Source organism: Budorcas taxicolor, chromosome 2 (assembly GCF_023091745.1).
Source record: "Budorcas taxicolor isolate Tak-1 chromosome 2, Takin1.1, whole genome shotgun sequence".
NCBI lineage: Eukaryota > Metazoa > Chordata > Mammalia > Artiodactyla > Bovidae > Budorcas > Budorcas taxicolor.
Window position 1 is genome coordinate 20,143,808 of NC_068911.1, and position 17,566 is coordinate 20,161,373.

General features: G+C 43.6%; 1 protein-coding gene across 1 annotated transcript in view; it reads right to left on the reverse strand.

The window, feature by feature from the left end:
- The window catches only part of LCMT1 (leucine carboxyl methyltransferase 1), a 66,944-nt gene that overhangs the window by 25,453 nt on the left and 23,925 nt on the right, over positions 1-17,566 (reverse strand). The window contains exons 2-5 of the mRNA XM_052663817.1: positions 15,617-15,708; positions 13,413-13,534; positions 5,964-6,040; positions 3,573-3,634 (exon numbers count right to left, since the gene is read on the reverse strand). Of these exons, the coding sequence (XP_052519777.1) occupies positions 3,573-3,634; positions 5,964-6,040; positions 13,413-13,534; positions 15,617-15,708 (353 nt within the window). The remainder of the gene's footprint in view (positions 1-3,572; positions 3,635-5,963; positions 6,041-13,412; positions 13,535-15,616; positions 15,709-17,566) is intronic.

Sequence of the window (17,566 nt, forward strand, 5' to 3'; positions counted from 1 at the left end):
AATGGAGCCTGGTGTGCTGCAGTTCATGGGGCCGCAAAGAGTTGGACACAACTGAGCAACTGAACAAGAGAAGAGTATGACGTGGCAGCTGAAATGAGACACGGAGCTGAAATGAGGCGTACGTGATGACACAGAGCTGAAATGAGACGTACGTGACGACACGCAGCCCATCAAGCAAAATTAGGGCGAAAGAGTTCCAGACCAAAGGGAGAGAGGAAAAAAGGTTTGAAGATGAGAGCGAGCCTGGCACAGAGAGGATAGCAGGAGGGGAGTGGGGCGAGATCCTAGTTACTGTGTTTGAAAATAAAATGAGGAGCCATCCATTTGACCGATTAACCATGTGGATTTCAGCTCTGGGAAGATTTAAGCAGAAAAGTCATAGAACCTAATTTACTTTTTAAGAACTCATCCTGATTTACTTTTCATTGTGTATCCATTTATATACTTCTAATTTATTACCCTATGAATACTTCAGCTTAAGAAAACATCTATCATTAATTCTAAGACGCATTTTTTTTAACATTTTAACACGTCTGAAATCAGGATGCATCTAACAGTTGTTAATGTATCTGTTTAATTTGTCAACACTCTTTCTTATTGATAGACAGTGGTGATTCTTAAAATGACAGACCTACAAGTTTGAAGAAAAAGGATAATTTTTTCTTACTTTTATTATCACCTATCACATTTCTCAGGTTTTCATTTGCATTTTAATTTTTATTTATTTTTTATTCAATTTCTCTTTTCTCAATACAATGGCAACATCAACAACTATAAAAGACTAGAAAGACAACAACTATAAAGACTGGAAAATTTACCCACATTAAGACACAGAGTTAAGAAAACAAACAAGAATAAGAAAAAAAATCTGCAATTAAAAAAAAACTGACAAAAGGCATTTATCAAAGAACTATCTTTATAAGCATTTCTATAAACTGGAAAAAAGGAAACATTGCAACTGAATAAAAAATTGGGCAAGGGAAATTTACAAAGAAATTCCCAAAGGCTAATGAAATGAAAGAAAGATAACTCACGAGGAATCAAAGTTATATAAAATTTTAAAACAATAGGACATCATTTCAGCTAATCAGACTGGCAAATTTCTACCAATATTTTAAAATATTTAATATATGAAAATATCCAGCATTAGTGAAGATCTAGAGAAAGAGTATTCTCATCTACTCTTAATGAACACATAAATTAATAAAAAGAATTCTGAAGATCATCCTGGTAGTAGCTCTTAAAATTCACATTACACAATCCTTCAACCTAGCAATTCCTGCAAATACGCACATATGCATGTGTCTTCTACAGCACTGTTGAATATAGAAACATAAAAAGGCAGCGATCTAAATGACCATTAGTGAAAGTGAAAGTCACTCAGTGGTGTCGAACTCTTTGTGACCCCATGGACAGTCCATGGAATTCTCCAGGCCAGAATATGGGAATGGGTAGCCTTTCCCTTCTCCAGGGGATCTTCCCAACCCAGGGATCGAACCCAGGTCCCCCGCATTGCAGGTGGATTCTTTACCAGCTGAACCACAGGGAAGCCCAAGAATACTGGAGTGGGTAGCCCATCCCTCCTCCCACAGATCTTTTCAACCCAGGAATCGAACCTGGGTCTCCTACATTGCAGGCAGATTCTTTACCAACTGAGCTATCAGGGACCATCAGTACGGACTAGATTAAATAAAATGGAATTTCCACACGGAGGAAATGGCTATAAAGCCACTAGAAATACTAAGGAAGGATTATATACACTGACATGAAAAGACAGTCATGATTTAGCAGGACATGAAAAGAGCAATTTATACATACAAAACAGTATGTATAAATTATTTATTTTATTAAAATTACATATAAACCTATATTCATATATAGAAGCACAGATCATTCATTCAACAAATACATGTTAAACTACAAGATATTTATTCAATGTGTTTAGACATTCATTCAAGAAAAATCTACTGAACCTTTTATGTACCAGGCATTGGATTATATTTATGTGTGTACTTTATTATATGTATATTCACCTTTCTTTGGGTACACTGTTCATCTATAGGAGAAAATACTCAGAACACTGGTTATCTTGGATAAGGGGAAGGATTATGGAAGGTCCTCTCTCCTTTGAATGTTTCTAAACTGATGGATCAAAGTTCCAGCAAAGTAGTAGACAGTTCACTACAGATAATTGTTCTGACTCAAATATTAACCAAACATATAGAAAATTATGATAGGCAAAGTGTGGAGAAAGCAAATCGGCCAGCAAATGACAAAGCCTGAACAGTTCCTACTTATAATCTGTATAAGGGAAACAGAGGACGGGGGAGATATTATTTTCTGTGGAAACTTTCTTAGTAATCTGATCACTAGTCAGTGTCTAAGGCACTGTGGTTGTGTGAAAGAGAAGGCGTACCTAGTTATCTGACATTTGTTGTGCTATCTACGCCACCCATCCGAGAAGGCCATCCTCTCTAAGCACATTTTCTGACCTGAATTTTTAATAAGGCCCTTGAACGTCTCTATCAGATACAGATTGAGAACGACAGAACATTCTGGAAGAGTTTTACTATAATTTGAGAGGCTTTAGAAATGAGGGAAGTGTTGTTTGCAAGCATTCATACTTAAAACCTAGAGGAAGGGACTTCCCTGGCGGCCCAGTAGCTAAGACTCCACACTCCTAATATAAGGGGCCCAGGTTTAATCCCTCTTCAGGGAACTAGATCCCACATGCCACAACTAAAAAGATCCTGCATGCCGCAGAAAGATGGAATATCCTGAGTGCTGCAACTAAGACCCGGTGTAGCCAAATATACAAATTTAAAAAAAAATTGAGGGGAAAAATGAAGGCAGGGGCCAAGCAGGTGACATAAACCAGGAAGCAGGTCCAGTGTGAGACAAGAGCGGGTGGTGGGGTCAGAGCTGGGGAGGACACGACCTGTCTTACCAAGGCAGCTGCTGCCCAGTGACCACCATGCAGGAGTCAGGGTCTGATGTTTTCCAAGATCTGATATTTCCAAGCAAAACTGGAAATCAAGACTTTCATGAAAAATCTCCTGTTTTTGAAATGCTGACAACTAATTTAAATTCTCTTTAAAAAAAAAGATTTAGGATTGGGGACCTATGGACATCTAAGATGAGTCATACCAAGTGAGTGAAAGTTGCTCAGTCGTGTCCGACTCTTTGCGACCCCATGGACTATACATACAGTCCATGGAATTCTCTAGGCCAGAATACTGGAGTGGGTAGCCATTCCCTTCTCCAGGGGATCTTCCCAACCCAGGAATCAAACTGGGGTCCCCTCCATTGCAGGCAGATTCTTTACCAACTGAGCTATCAGGGAAGCCCAAATCATACCAAAAATCATTTTAAATTTCTTCCCGGTAACAGTGGTGGAAGAGAAGATTGTAGCAACAGAAGGATAGATGTAAGTGTGCGTGCACACACACACACACACACACACACACACACACACACACTAACTCACATTCGATCTTTAAAAAGAAAAGGGGAAAAAAGAGCTGACATGGTCCTACAGCCCAGGTTGTACAACTCAAGTTATGGATACTTGCCCATTTGAAGTGTGTCCTCTGAATGCAAGTCTAAAATAGGTTTTGATAGGAGAGGTTTCAGTCTGCAGAAGATGGGAAAAAGAAAGATGAGGCAAGTAGCTCATTTACCACTAAAACACAGACACTCATACAGACACAACAAACAGATATTGGGTTGGCTAAAAAGTTTGCTCGGGTTTTTCTATCAGATGTTACGGAAATATCCAACAGACTCCTTGGCCAATCCAATATCACTAGTGTTCAAAGGAAGGACCACGCCAAACTGTCATCTGTTTAATCACACTTGACCTTAGACACATACAGTAAAAGTATAGGGGATATGAGTCTAAGGTTAGGTCAGCTAAGCTGAGAATCTGCTATCAAATCACAAACGGATCACAACACACTTACTTAGAAACAGCTACAGAAAGACTAGCAAGAATCGTGCAAATGTTCCAGTATTTTTCAAGTCATCACTATTGTCTTGCCTCTACTCAAATAGAACTTTTTAAGATAGCTTATTATTTCTCACAGACAAACTAAAAATATTGACTCTGAGACCTAAAGTTTAGTAACATTTATGTGATAACTCCCTCAATCAAGAATCTGCAAAAAACTAGGGAATTCCCTGGTAGTCCAGTGGTTAGGACACTGTGCTTCCACTGCCAGGAGCCTGGGTTTGATCCCTGTTTAGGCAACAAAGATCTCATAGGCCATGGTATGGCCCCCCCCCCAAAAAGAATATGTGAAAAATCAGAAATCAAAGAACCAAGTTCAATATCCCAACAACCATACACAAATGTCAATGCTTTTTAACCCCAGAAAACCACCCTGGGCCTTGAGCCTACCTGCCCTGATTTCACTTAAGAGTTCCAACAAGTTTAGTCACACTCTGTATTTAGTCACACTTTGTAGTGTTCCCAGAACATCAGAATTACATTATAGCACCTTCAAAGCATATTTAATATAAGATATAATTTTATATTTAGAAAGGGTAAAAAAACTTATTTTCATGTGCACACAGTCATATCTGACTCTTTGTGACCCCTTGGACTGTAACCCTCCAGTCTCCTCTGTCCATGGAATTTTCCAGTCAAGAATAATGGAGCGAGTTGCAATTTCCTCCTCCAGAGGATCTTCCCGACTGAGGGATCAAACTCGTGTCTCTTGCATCTCCTGCAGTGGCTAAAGATACAAGGATAAACTAAAAAAATAAAGTTTGAAAATGACCTCCAATTCTCTCTGGATGTCTACAGAATTGGACATCTCTAAAGGATAAACAGAAACTTTTGTGCTTATCAAAAATTTGATTAAATGTAAGAATTGGGATTTTATTTATATGACCACTATAAAAAGGAGAGTGGACCTGCAGGTTATAACTATTGGAAAACCTTAACCTTGGTCTTGAGGTCAGGGTTTAAATTTCAGTTCCACCCCTTTCTAGCTAGGTGACTTTAGGCAAATTAACTAAACTTCTCTGAGCCTCAGTTTTCTCATCCTGTAGAAAGGGGTCAGTGATACCACTTAATTTACAAGTCAGCTCTGCAGACTGAGGAGGACCATCCAAGTGAAGCATTTAACGTGGGGGAAGGCAAAGAAAAACTCTTGGCAAAGATTAGCAAACTCACCACTTACAACTTGGCAAATTCCTTGAAAACTGAACTCAGAATGGCCCCTGTAACATCTCTTATATAGTAACTGTAACTTCAGCCTCCCATTCATTCATTCAGAAAATTCTGAATGGACTTCCCTGATGGTCCAGTGGTTGAGAATTCATCTGACAATGCAGGGTACATGGGTTCAATCCCTTGTCCGGGAAGATTCCACTAAGCCCAAATGCCACAACCACTGAAGTCCAACTGCCCAAGAGCCTGTGCTCCGCAACAAGAGGAGCCACCAGAATGAGAAGCCCTCAGAACACTAGAGAGTAGCCCCTGCTTGCCACAACCAAAGAAAGCCTACACAGCAACCAAGACTCAGCACACAAGTATATATATACATATGCTATTGTTACTTTTTACAAAACGAATTTTACTACATATCTATTCTGGGGCCAGGCACCTTTCTATATCCTAGGGATAAAGAAGTAAGCAAAATACACACCAAGATTCAGATTAATACACAACACTGTTAATCAACTATCCACAAATTTTTTAAAATTCAGATTACTAATCTACTGTAAGTCACTGTTTTGTTAATGTTCAGGGGAATTACATAAAGAGAGAGAAGAGTCACAAAGGACGGTATATTTCCTGTTGATGACTGCACAATACATTGGAATGAGGGTCCTGGGGCAAGAAAGAGAGTAGGGAGGGGATGAAATGTGAGGTTTCCCACATCCAGATCTGCGGTCTCCCAGGAGCTGGTTCTGAATCCCACCAGGCTCTTGCTTCTGGCCAAAGCCACACTTACTTGATGCTGTGCAGCTTTCTCGTGACTATCATCGGAAAGTCGATTTCAAAATATTTTCTTGGTAGAAGATCTTCATCCTGAGGAAAAAAAACAGAGAGTAATCTTTATACAAGGTTTCCCCAGTGGCTCAGTGGTAAAGAACCTGCCTACTAATGCAGGAGACACAGGTTTGATCCCTGGGTCAGGAAGATCCCCTGGAGAAGGAAATGGCAACCCACTCCTGTACTCTTGCCTGGGAAATCCCATGGACAAAAGAGCCTGGTGGGCGACAGTCCATGGGACACGACTTTGAGCACACCTGCAATTTTTATATAATTATTACTCATACATTTACTGATCCCTTTCATGTACCAAGTCCTAGAGACCCAGAGAACAATGGCGGTGCTTCAGGATTTAAAATCAGGGTAATGAGAACTTTCCTGGCAGTCCAGTGATTAAGACTCACACTTCTACTGCTGGGAGCAAGGGTTTGGTCCCTGCTGGGAGAATGAAGATCCCACATGCCGCAAAGAGTGGTCAAAATAAAAAAATTAATTAAAATCAGGGGAATGATATAGTCAGAAGTGTTCTCTCCAATTTACTTGGTCTCAGCATCAAGAATGGATGGAGGGGGAAAGGAGATTATTGTAGTCATCCAAGAGAGAAGTGACGGGGAGTCTAAACCAGGAGAATGGTCACACGGATGTTACGAGGTGGTCTGGAAGGAGGACAGGAGAGTATTTCTCAAAAACTCAGCTTGACACCTATTAGAGAGGGTCAAGAAACCAATATGGTGGGTTGTAACCAGCAAACTAGGGGTGAAATAAAATAAAGTAATATACATCAGAAAATTTCACATGGAATTAGGGTCAGCATTATTTTGTGATATATAGTGGGGTGGGGTGGGGTGAGGTGGCAAACAGCAGGTACTCTGGAGCCCAGGGGTGGGCGAAAGGTTCAAATCCCCACTCCACCACTTGTTTGCTTGAAGGCCTTGGGACAGCCACTAAAATCCCTGGGCCAATGTTTCCTTGTTTGAAAAGTAGAGAAAACGAGTAACACCTCATAGGGTTGTGAGGATTCAAGAAGAAACACATGAGTAACACTCAATGGAGCCTGCCCTTAGTAAGCATTGTGGGTGCCCTTATATCTTGTGTGCACAGACATATGTACATAGATTTCGGGCCTCGCTAGGGGTGTACAGTTTTTTTTTACTGTGGCTATAATTTTAAAAGGTGTGAAACACACACACACAGCCCTGCTTCCCTCTTTTGCTTTTTCTCGCTTCGTCAGTGGTTATACCCCCATCCAGTCACCTACGGCTGTGCTATGATTCTCTCCAGCTTCTCCTCCCTGTCCAATCAATAACTTAGCCCCAAATGTATGCAAATGGGTTTCCCCAGTGGCTCAGAGGTAAAGAATCCACCTGCAATTCTGGAGGCACAGGAGACTCAGATTCGATCCCTGGGCCGGGAAGATCCCTTGAGGAAATGGCAACCCAGTCCAGTATTCTTGCCTGGAGAATCCCATAGACAGAGGAGCCTGGTGTGCTACAATTCACGTGGTCGCAAAGAGTCGGACAAGACTAAGCGATTGCACACACACACACAAATATATGCAAATATGAAATCACTATGTAATAATACTATGAAACTAACATAATATTATGTCAAATTATATGATATCACTTATATATGGAATCTAAAAAAAAATGATACAAATGAACTTATGTACAAAACAGAAACAGACCCACAGACACAGAAAACAAACTTATGGTTATCAAAGGGGAAAGAGGGAGGGATAAATTGGGAATTTTATATATATATACACTGCTGTGTGTTTAGTCACTCAGGCAAATCTGACTCCTTTCGACCCTCTGGACTACAGCCCGCCAGGCTCCTCTGTCCATGGGATTCTCCAGTCAAGAATACTAGAGTGGGTTGCCATGCCCTCTTCAAGGGGATCTTCCCGACCCAGAAATCAAACCAGGGTCTCTTGTGCTGCAGGTGGATTCTTTACCAGCTGAGCTATCAGGGAAGCCCATATATACACACTGCTGCTGCTGCTGCTAAGTCGCTTCAGTCGTGTCCGATTGTGCGACCCCAGAGATGGCAGCCCACCAAGCTCCCCTGTCCCTGGGATTCTCCAGGCAAGAACACTGGAATGGGTTGCCATTTCCTTCCCCAATGCATGAAAGTGAAAAGTGAAAGGGAAGTCGTTCAGTCGTGTCCAACTCTTAGCGACTCCATGGACTGCAGCCTACCAGGCTCCTCTGTTCATGGGATTTTCCAGGCAAGAGTACTGGAGTGGGGTACTATGTAGAAAATAACAAACAAGGACCTACTGTAGAGCACGGCATACTATACTAAATATTTCATTGTAATCTCTAAGGGAAAAAACATATATGTATAACTGAATCACTCTGCTGTGACACATTGTAATTCAACTGTACTCAGATGCATCTTCAGCTGTGAAGACAAAAACACCACCTCCATCTGCCTGTAGCAGCTCATCACACCCTAAGACTTAGCAAGAAACAAGGCGCCCCACAACCTGGCCAACATACCCAGAAAGGGGCTGATATCCAGAGCCTGGTGGGGGCTTCTTTGGTGTAGAATAGGACAAACAAAAAGGTGGGGTAAGGAAGATACCCTCGTTTCTGACTTGAGCAATTCGGCAGGTAAGAGTACCATTTTTTTTTTTTTTAAGAGTACCATTTTTTAAGATAGTAAGGAGAGATGGCCCCTTCATGGATCACCGCCTTGTGGGAGAAGGGGCTTACGTAACTCAGTGAAGTTATGAGCCATGCCATGCAGGGTCACCCAAGACGAACAAGTCAAAGTGAAGAGTTCAGACAAAACATGATCCACTGGAGGAGAGAATGGCAAACCACTCCAGTATTCTTGCTGCAAGAATCCCATGAACAATATGAAAAGGCAAAAAGATATGACACCGGAAGATGAGCCCCTGCCCCCCGGGTCGGAAGGTGTCCAATATACTACTGGAGAAGAGTGGAACAAACTCCTGGAGACAGTGAAGAACAGGGGAGCCTGGCATGCTGCAGTCTAAGGGGTCAGAAAGAGTCGGACACGACTTAGCTACTGAACAACAACAGCAAATGAGAGACGGAGGACAGGTAGGAAGTGGGAGCAGATCTGCCCAAGGACAGAGTGATGGGGGCGGAAACCGTGAGCACGCACTTCCCGGTAGGAAGGTGACCCCTAAGGGCAAGGAACAGAATGAGGAGATCCACCCACATGGAAAAGGGTCCTCAGTTAAAATTTCAGGGGATCTGGTTTGGGAGAAGGAGGGGAATAAGACAGAATGAGAAGAAGAAGAGGGAAGGAAGAAGAAAGAAACAAACAAAACAAAGGGATAAGATGGTTTCCTGCCATCAGAGGAAACCTGGGCTCACCCACTCTCAGCCGTTCACTCTCGGAATTGCAACACACACCTGCTGCATGACTGCAGAGCACGGCTAGGTAAAAGCTGTCTGAAGATATTCGGAGGATATGTTGAAAGGATACACAGAAATGACTTTTGCTAAGAAATTCTACAACAGCTTTCAAGAAATTGTACTCACAAGGTACGGACCAATAAGAACACCCTAAAATTGGGACTTCCTGATGTTCCAGTGGTTAAGAATCTGCCTGCCAAGGCAGGGGACTCGGGTTCGATCCCTCGTCCAGCAAGATTCCACATGCCATGGGGTTACTGAGCCCATGCACCACAGCTACTGAGCCGGTGCTCTAGAGCCTGAGCTCTGGACCAACATAAGCCCCTACAATGAGAAGTCCGCACACTGCAACTAAAGAAAGCCTGTGTGCAGCTGTGAAGACCCAGCGCAGTCAAAAAAGCTACTATAAAAAAAAGGCCTAAAATTCCAGAAGACCACAAGGACAATCCAAACCAAATAAATGAAGGACAGCATTGAGTCCTACATCACTTCTTACTTTTTAAAGAGCTTTCCCAGGCACTTGGGCACTTGATTCTCCTAAGAATTCTGAATAAGGGATCACTGTCAAAAGAAAGTTTCTAAAAAGCACACCAGGAGATTTTAACAAACAGCCATGCTCTTTCTTAGCTTTCAGAAAGGGGCAAAATGGCTCTGGCAAGCGATGCTTCAACGTTTCATTCTGTGATTCTCTGTGGCCCTTCTGACACCACTCCCAAGTAGCTCACAGGGCACAGGAGGCAGGGAGACACCCAAAGCTGAGCATGGCCACTGGGAGGCAGCCAGGAACAGCCATGAAGAAGGGGGGTTCCTCAAAGATCCAACGTGATCAACTGCTTCACAGGTGGCCAAAATTGAGACTGCTTCCCATCCACACCCGAACCTCTGGTTGGGCAGAAACAGAATCCAAGGGCCACCAAGAACCAAGGCCCCTCTGTGATGACATAGAAGGGTGGGATGGAGGGGTGGGAGGAAGGCTCAAGAGGGAGGGGATACATGTACACTGATTCACTTGGGCTTCCCTGGTGGCTCAGATGGTAAAGAATCCACTTGCAGTGCGGGAGACCTGGGTTCAATCCCTGGATTGGGAAGATCCCCTGGAGGAGGACATGGCAACCCCCTCCAGTATTCTTGCCTGGAGAATCCCATGGACAGAGGAGCCTGGCAGGCTACAGTCCATAGTGTTGCAAAGAGTTGGACACGACTGAGGGACTAAGCACAGCATAGCTGATTCACGTTGTTGTACAGCAGAAACTAACACAACATTGTAAAGCAATTATACTCCAATTAAAAAATAATTTAAAAAAAAGAACCAAGGACCCTTACAGGGTTTCACTTGCCCTTTATTTCTGGCTCATGACAAGATCAGCTTTCCCTATTCTTGCCTGCTGCCTGAAGACGGGCCTCTGTGACTGCTCAGTCTTGAGCCCCTGAGATTATAAGGAATGAGCTCACACGGTCGTGGCCCCAGAAAGCCTGTGACTTGCAGCTGAGCCTCTGCAGGGGCAGCTGGGGATGCCGTCCCAGGTGGAAAGAGCCCGAGACATCACAATCAATGGAAAGATTTCCCTGCTCTTTTATAGAGGCACATACAGCTCTAAAGCAGGGATTAGCAAACTTTCTGGCAAGATAGTAAGCAGTTTAGCCTTGGAAGACCCGAAGATCTCTGTCGTAACTACTCAGCCCTGCTGTCCAAGTGCCAGAGCAGCCATAGGTAAGATGTAAATAAATGTGCGTGGCTGTATTCCAATAAAACTTTATTCACAAAACAGGTGGCAGGCTGGATCTGGCCTGTGCGACCTTTGCTCTAAGGGAGCAAATAAGAGAATATTTGTCTTAAAAAGAAGAACTTAAGATTTTTTTTAAAAAATCCTTCAGATCAATATAATTATCAAATAATTACAGATTTCCAAATTTCCACATAGGACTTTGAGGCCCTGTGCTAGTCCCCTTTCTCGGCTCTTTTTCTTTTAATAATTCTATTTATTTTTGGCTGTGCGGGGTCTTCACTGTTGTGCGGGCTTTTCTCTAGTTTCAGCGTGCCGTGTCTACTCTTTAGTTGCTGTGTCTTCTCCTGTTGCGTAGGACAGGCTCCCGGGCAGGCAGGCTTCCGCAGTTGCAATACATGGGCTCAGTGGTTGGGGCGCCTGGGCTCTAGAGCACAGTCTCAATAGTTGGGGTGCATGGGCTTAGCTGCTTTGTGGCACGTGGGATCCTCCCTGGATTGAACCCGTGTCTCGTGCATTTATTTGGCAGGCGGATTCTTATTCACTGAGCCAATGGGGAAGCCCCTTGTCTCTGTTTCTTGCCAGGGGCACATATGCCTCCATGTACCTTGCTCAGAAATTAAAATATCAGATTTATTAATGATTAACCCACCTACAAGATGGGAGTAAAAGAAAAAAAAAAACATGGCCAAGTCCAAAGGGTGTCAGGTCGAAGGAGGGATCTCTCCAGCAGCCCGTATTAATGCCGGCAGTACACACTCTTTTACACTGCATTCTGTTCCAGTTGCTTCCACCACACCAGGGTCACAGTGTTATAGGGGCACAACTAACCCAGAGAAAAGACCCCTGAAGCGACCACAGGGCTGCGTGCAGAGGAAACAGGAAGGAATCGGGAGTTTGATGAGCTGCAGGCCAATGTTGGTCCACATCCCAGTGCCACCAGCTGTCCAATTTGGGGAAGAACTTCCAAGACCCCGTATTCCCCATCTGTGCAAGCTCCCCCAACAGAGCTCTCATGTTAATTCCTGAGGTCACGTATGTAACCGTACTTCATAGGGACTTCCCAGGTGGCTCAGTGGTAAAGAATCTGCCCGCCAATGCAGGAGACACAGGTTCAATCTCTGATCCGGGAAGACCCCACGTGCCACAGAGCAGTAGCTGTTGAGCCTGTGCTCTAGAGCCTGGGAGCCACAACTCCTGAGTCTGTGCCCTAGAGCCCCTGCTCTGTAACGAGAAGCCGCCACAGTGAGAGGCCCAGGCCCTGCATCCAGAGAGGAGTCCCCATTTGCCGCAACTAGAGAAAAGCCTGCAGCAGCAAAGACCCAGCACAGCCATAAATTAATAGATTAAAAAAAAAAAAGCACATCATAAATATCAGTTATCTTATCCAGAAGGAAGAATGCAGCGGCAAATGATTAACAACACCAGGGCCATGTTGAGGCCACTGATTTTTGAGTTAAAAAAGGTTGAGAGTTCTTATGACCAAAGACCTTCTTATCAGGTGACAGGGGACAAAACAGATAATGCAGGTTGACTTCTGCCTATACCCTCTGATTTATCTTGTTCTCTGTCTGCACAAAATCTGGAGAATGCACATACCCATTACTGCCACCTGATAGAGGAACCAAGAAAAATCTGTACAAACCTACCAAAAAAAAAAATGAAAGAAAGAAAAATGCCACCAGTGAGATATTTGTAGGGAAAAGGTTTGGTGATAAAATCCAGTCCAGGAATCAAAGATCAGAACTTCAGTCCTGGGTCTGCCACTAACCAGACCCAACTTTCCTTTACCTGTGAGTGAGTGTAATCACACCTGCCCTTGAACAACCCCAAACAGAACAGTTGAGGAATCAAATCAGAGAATGACTTCAAAAAGGCTTTGGATCATGTTATCGTTACCCAGTCTTGCAAATCTCCCAATGTTACTACCTAAGACACTGTTATTCTAACAATAAAATCTTCAGTTCTCATCAAAATTACACACACATTTGTTTTTTTGTCTCAGCAGTTCTACTGGTAGAATTCTTTCTCCTGATACATTTCCACACATGCAGAGGAAAATGTACCCAAGGAATTGTATTATAACCCTGTTTGTGGCAGCAAAATGTGAGCAACAACCCACATGCCTTCACTAGGGCCCTGGTGGGATAAAGTACAGAGCTGATCGAAGTTGTGGGGGATGGGAGACAGGCTGTCACCCATTTTAATCTATTTTTTCAAGTTTTTGAACCAGGTGAACATCTTCAACAAACTAAATTAAAACGACTGAAGAAAGGGGGGGAAATTTACCTTTAACATCCAGAAGGTGGTATCCATCCCAGCCCCAAGATTTAGAATTTGACAATTACATTCTGTCTTCCGTAGAAATGCCTTTGTAAGCTCACTGACGCCATGGACTCGAGCAAAATATCCTAAGTGACAGACAGAGAAGCAAGCTATCACTTGGTGACGACAGGAATAATCCGTGCAAAGCCCACAGTGCTGGGGAGAGCAGAACAACACTGTGCCCTTCTTCAGGGTCAGGAGAAACAATGACTTCCAAATTCTCCTCCCTTTTAAGAAAAAAAAAAAAACCTAGCTGCTCGGACCAAAATAAGTATAAACTACTTAATGGTAGTTTAAGAAAAATAAAATGCCTTGTCCTGTTACTTGGGAAAGACGAGTGTCTTTTATCAAGACATCTGATCCAAATGTCCTCTTGGAAAGGTGCTTTTTCACGGCTCCAGGGGAAGTTAATGAGTACTCTGCTAAAACTTGTCTGCAATGCAAGAGAAGCAGGAGATACTGGTTTGATCCCTGGGGTTGGAAGATCCCCTGGAGGAGGGCATGGCAACCCACTCCAGTATTCTTGCCTGGAGAATCCCATGGACAAAGCCTGGTGAGCTACAGTCCACAGGGTCCCAAAGAGTTGGACACGATTCAGGGACTGAGCACACATGGAAAATAACATTTTTAGGTCAGGAAATTGAGCAGATGAATGTCAAAGCAAAGAGAGCCATGATTCTTCTCTTGTTGCTTTCACCTCCATCCTGTGTGGGTTACAGCCTCTGTGTTTACAAAATGGCATCACCAACATGAGGGTGGCGAAGCGGGGAAGCGGAGATGCCAGCAAGTGGTGGCCTAATTAATGGATTTGTTAAGCTCTAGGGTGAGGAGCTGGAACAAAGGAAACGGGAAACCCAGAAGGGAGACAGGAAGATAGCAGCTGTCTATTCTAATGGCCTGATACTCAAGGTGTAAATGCTTTAAGAGCAAAATTTGAGAGTAGCATTCAGAAACTTTGGCATCTGACAGAGAAATTTTAGTGAATGTGCTGAAAAATAATTTGGGGGGATTCCTTAACAGTCCAGTGGTTAGGACTCTGTGTTTCCACTGCCAGGGACCAGAGTTCTATCCCTGGGCAGGGAACTAAGATCCCACAAAGATGTGTGGTTTGGCCAAATAAATAATCAATTGATAACCCCTACATGACTTATAAACAAACAAATACTTTGGGCTTGCGTTTGCATTTTATTTTTCTAGTAAATCACCGTTTTTTTTTTTTGGCTGCACCGTGGAAGATCTTAGTTCCCCAATCAGAGCTCAAACCCGTGCTCCCTGCAGTGGAAGGATGGAGTCTTAACTGCTGGACTGCTAGGGAAATGCCTCTGGTAAATCATCTTTATTGTATTCTGCAGAATATCATCCACAATGGTTTCAATTTGAGGAAAAACTGTCCTCACCTCAGACATTTGGGCAGTGCCCTCCTCCTGGGCTGGAGGTCCCCAGTCTAGAGATGTGGACCCGGGAAAGGAAGAAGGAAGGGGGCTGCCACGCGGCCTGGGGCTACGAAGAACAGCGGCTGCCTGCCTCCAGAACATTCCCTGGGAAATCTGTCTGGACAGCAGCGGAGGTGGGCTTCAGGAAGGCCTCTTGGCCAGGCCTCGCCCGGGCTAACTGCTGCCCAATTTTACCCTCAGTTCAATGTTAACTACCAAGTCCTTCTCTTCAGAAACCACCATTTACACATTTCTTTGCAGTTCTTACAGAACCCACCTACAGGACCCATCTTTAGGGCCAAGATTCCCCCCTACCCACAAGAAGCATGGTCAATTTTTCAATCTGGCTGCAACTAAGTCACACTCCTGTCTCAAACCCTTTGACTTCCTTGCTGGAAATTACTTGCAGAACCTTACAGTGTTACTAACAAAATAGGGCAACAACAACAAAAATAACCCCCTACATGAACAGACAGCTCTCAGTAAAAGATATGTAAGTGGCTTTTAAACACAGAATGAGTTTCAACCGCACCTTAAAATAAGAGGAATGTAAAACACCATTTTTCATGTACCAGAGAAATAAAGATTAAAAATTTTATAACACACTGTGCTAGTGTGGAAGTTGGGAAACGAGCACTCTGGTGGAGACAGTACACCCCAGGACTCTCTTTTGAAGAATGCATTCCTAGAACCCCAGGGATTCATGAGATGTAGGGAAGGGAGCTGGGCACTTGCCTCTGTTAATTTCAGGTGCCTTCCTCTCTTTAGAGAGTCTCACCAAATGCTGGATGTAAGGGTCCTGCCAGTAGCCAATGCTCACTGCAAACCTGAAAGAGATGGAAAAGGAAACAGGTGATTAGAGAGCAGGGTCAGGCCAGGTTCCATGGGCAAGTTCCCACGAACCAGGTCAAGGATCCAAAGATTCACCTCTGGCCAAATCATGCAACTGGAGGTTATCATAATAAGCCAGGTCAGAAAAAGAAAGATAAATGCCACGTGATATCACTTACATGTGGAATCTAAACTATGACACAAATGAACCTCTCCACGGAACAGAAACGTTTGCCGACAAAGGGCCGTCAAGTCAAGGCTGTGGTTCTTCCAGCAGTTGTGTTTGGATATGAGAGTTGAACTATAGAGAAAGCTGAGCACCAAAGAACTGATGCTTTTGAACTGTGGTGTTGGAGAAGACTCCTAAGAGTCCCTAGGACTGCAAGGAGATCCAACCAGTCAATCCTAAAGGAGATCAGTCCTGAATACTCACTGGAAGGACTGATGCTGAAGCTGAAACTCCAATACTTTGGCCACCTGATGCAAAGAACTGACTCATTGGAAAAGACCCTGATGCTGGGGAAGATTGAAGGCAGAAGGAGAAGGGGACGACAGAGGATGAGATAGTTGGATGGCATCACCGACTCAATGGACATGAATTTGAGCAAGCTCCGGGAGTTAGTGATGGACAGGAAAGCCTGGTGTGCTTCAGTCCATGGGGTCGCAAAGAGTCGGACACACTGAGCGACTGGACTGAACTGAACTGATGGAACAGAAACAGATCATGGACATAGAGAGCAGACTGGTGGTCGTCAAAGGGGAGGGGACTGGTGGAAGGATGGAGAGGAAGGTTGGGGTTAGCAGATGTCGGCTATTACATATAGAATGTATAAACAACAAAGCCCTACTGTATAGCAGAGAATTATATTCAATATCCTACATTAAACCATAACAGAAAAGAATATTTTGAAAAAGAACGTATGTGTAGGAGTATACACACACACACACACATATATATGTATAACTGAATCACTGTGTTGTCAGCAGTAATTAACACACTGTAAATCCACTCCAGTTCAATTTTAAAAAATGAAAGGTTAAATAACATTTAATGCTCCAGCACAAGTTTAAACAGACTCATCCATCCATCCACCTTTACATTCACAGTCACTCCCGTCACACTTCCCACCACAGTCATTTCTTACCTCTCTCTTCCCGCATATCACTAATTCCTTTCCCAGGACCCTAAACAGCAAGTAAGCTCACCTCATATTTCATACAGCTCTTCGAACATTTATTCACACAGCAAACTCACTGGCCGGAGCTAGTCAGGTAACTCTGCTCAAACAAGAGTTTTGTGTCCAGGGGAAGGGAGACCCAAAAATCAAGAGCAAGTATCACTAATAACTACCAAAGGATTTCTCCTGACTGTCACAGTCTTTTCATGTCCCTTAAGGAGGCTGCAGTGGAGAAACCAGGAACCAATAAAACAGCTACAATCTGGAAAGTGCCAGGGAGCCTAAAGGTTCTCAACCCTAGTCTACACTATAAGCAACGATAGATGCCGTGGTCCAAGCCTGGGAGCTAAAGCCCTGATTACCATTGGAAATCTCCTGGCAAACATAAGTGGAACCAGCCTCAGGATAAATGAGAAGTCAGGGAAGGAATCTGGATCCCTAGGGCCATACCACACCCCCCAGGGGCCCAGAGCCTTCTCTACCACACAATGAAAATTTAGTGAGATAATAAATGTCTTTACCACTTACATCAAATTGAGTCAGGCTTCTGTTACTTACAACCTTACGCATCCTAAGTGATATCCCGCATGATACATCCACTCCACATTGCCTGGTAAGTAACCTGAAACTTAAAGCATGCGTGTGTGTGTGCATGCGTGTATGGTGTCACCCAATT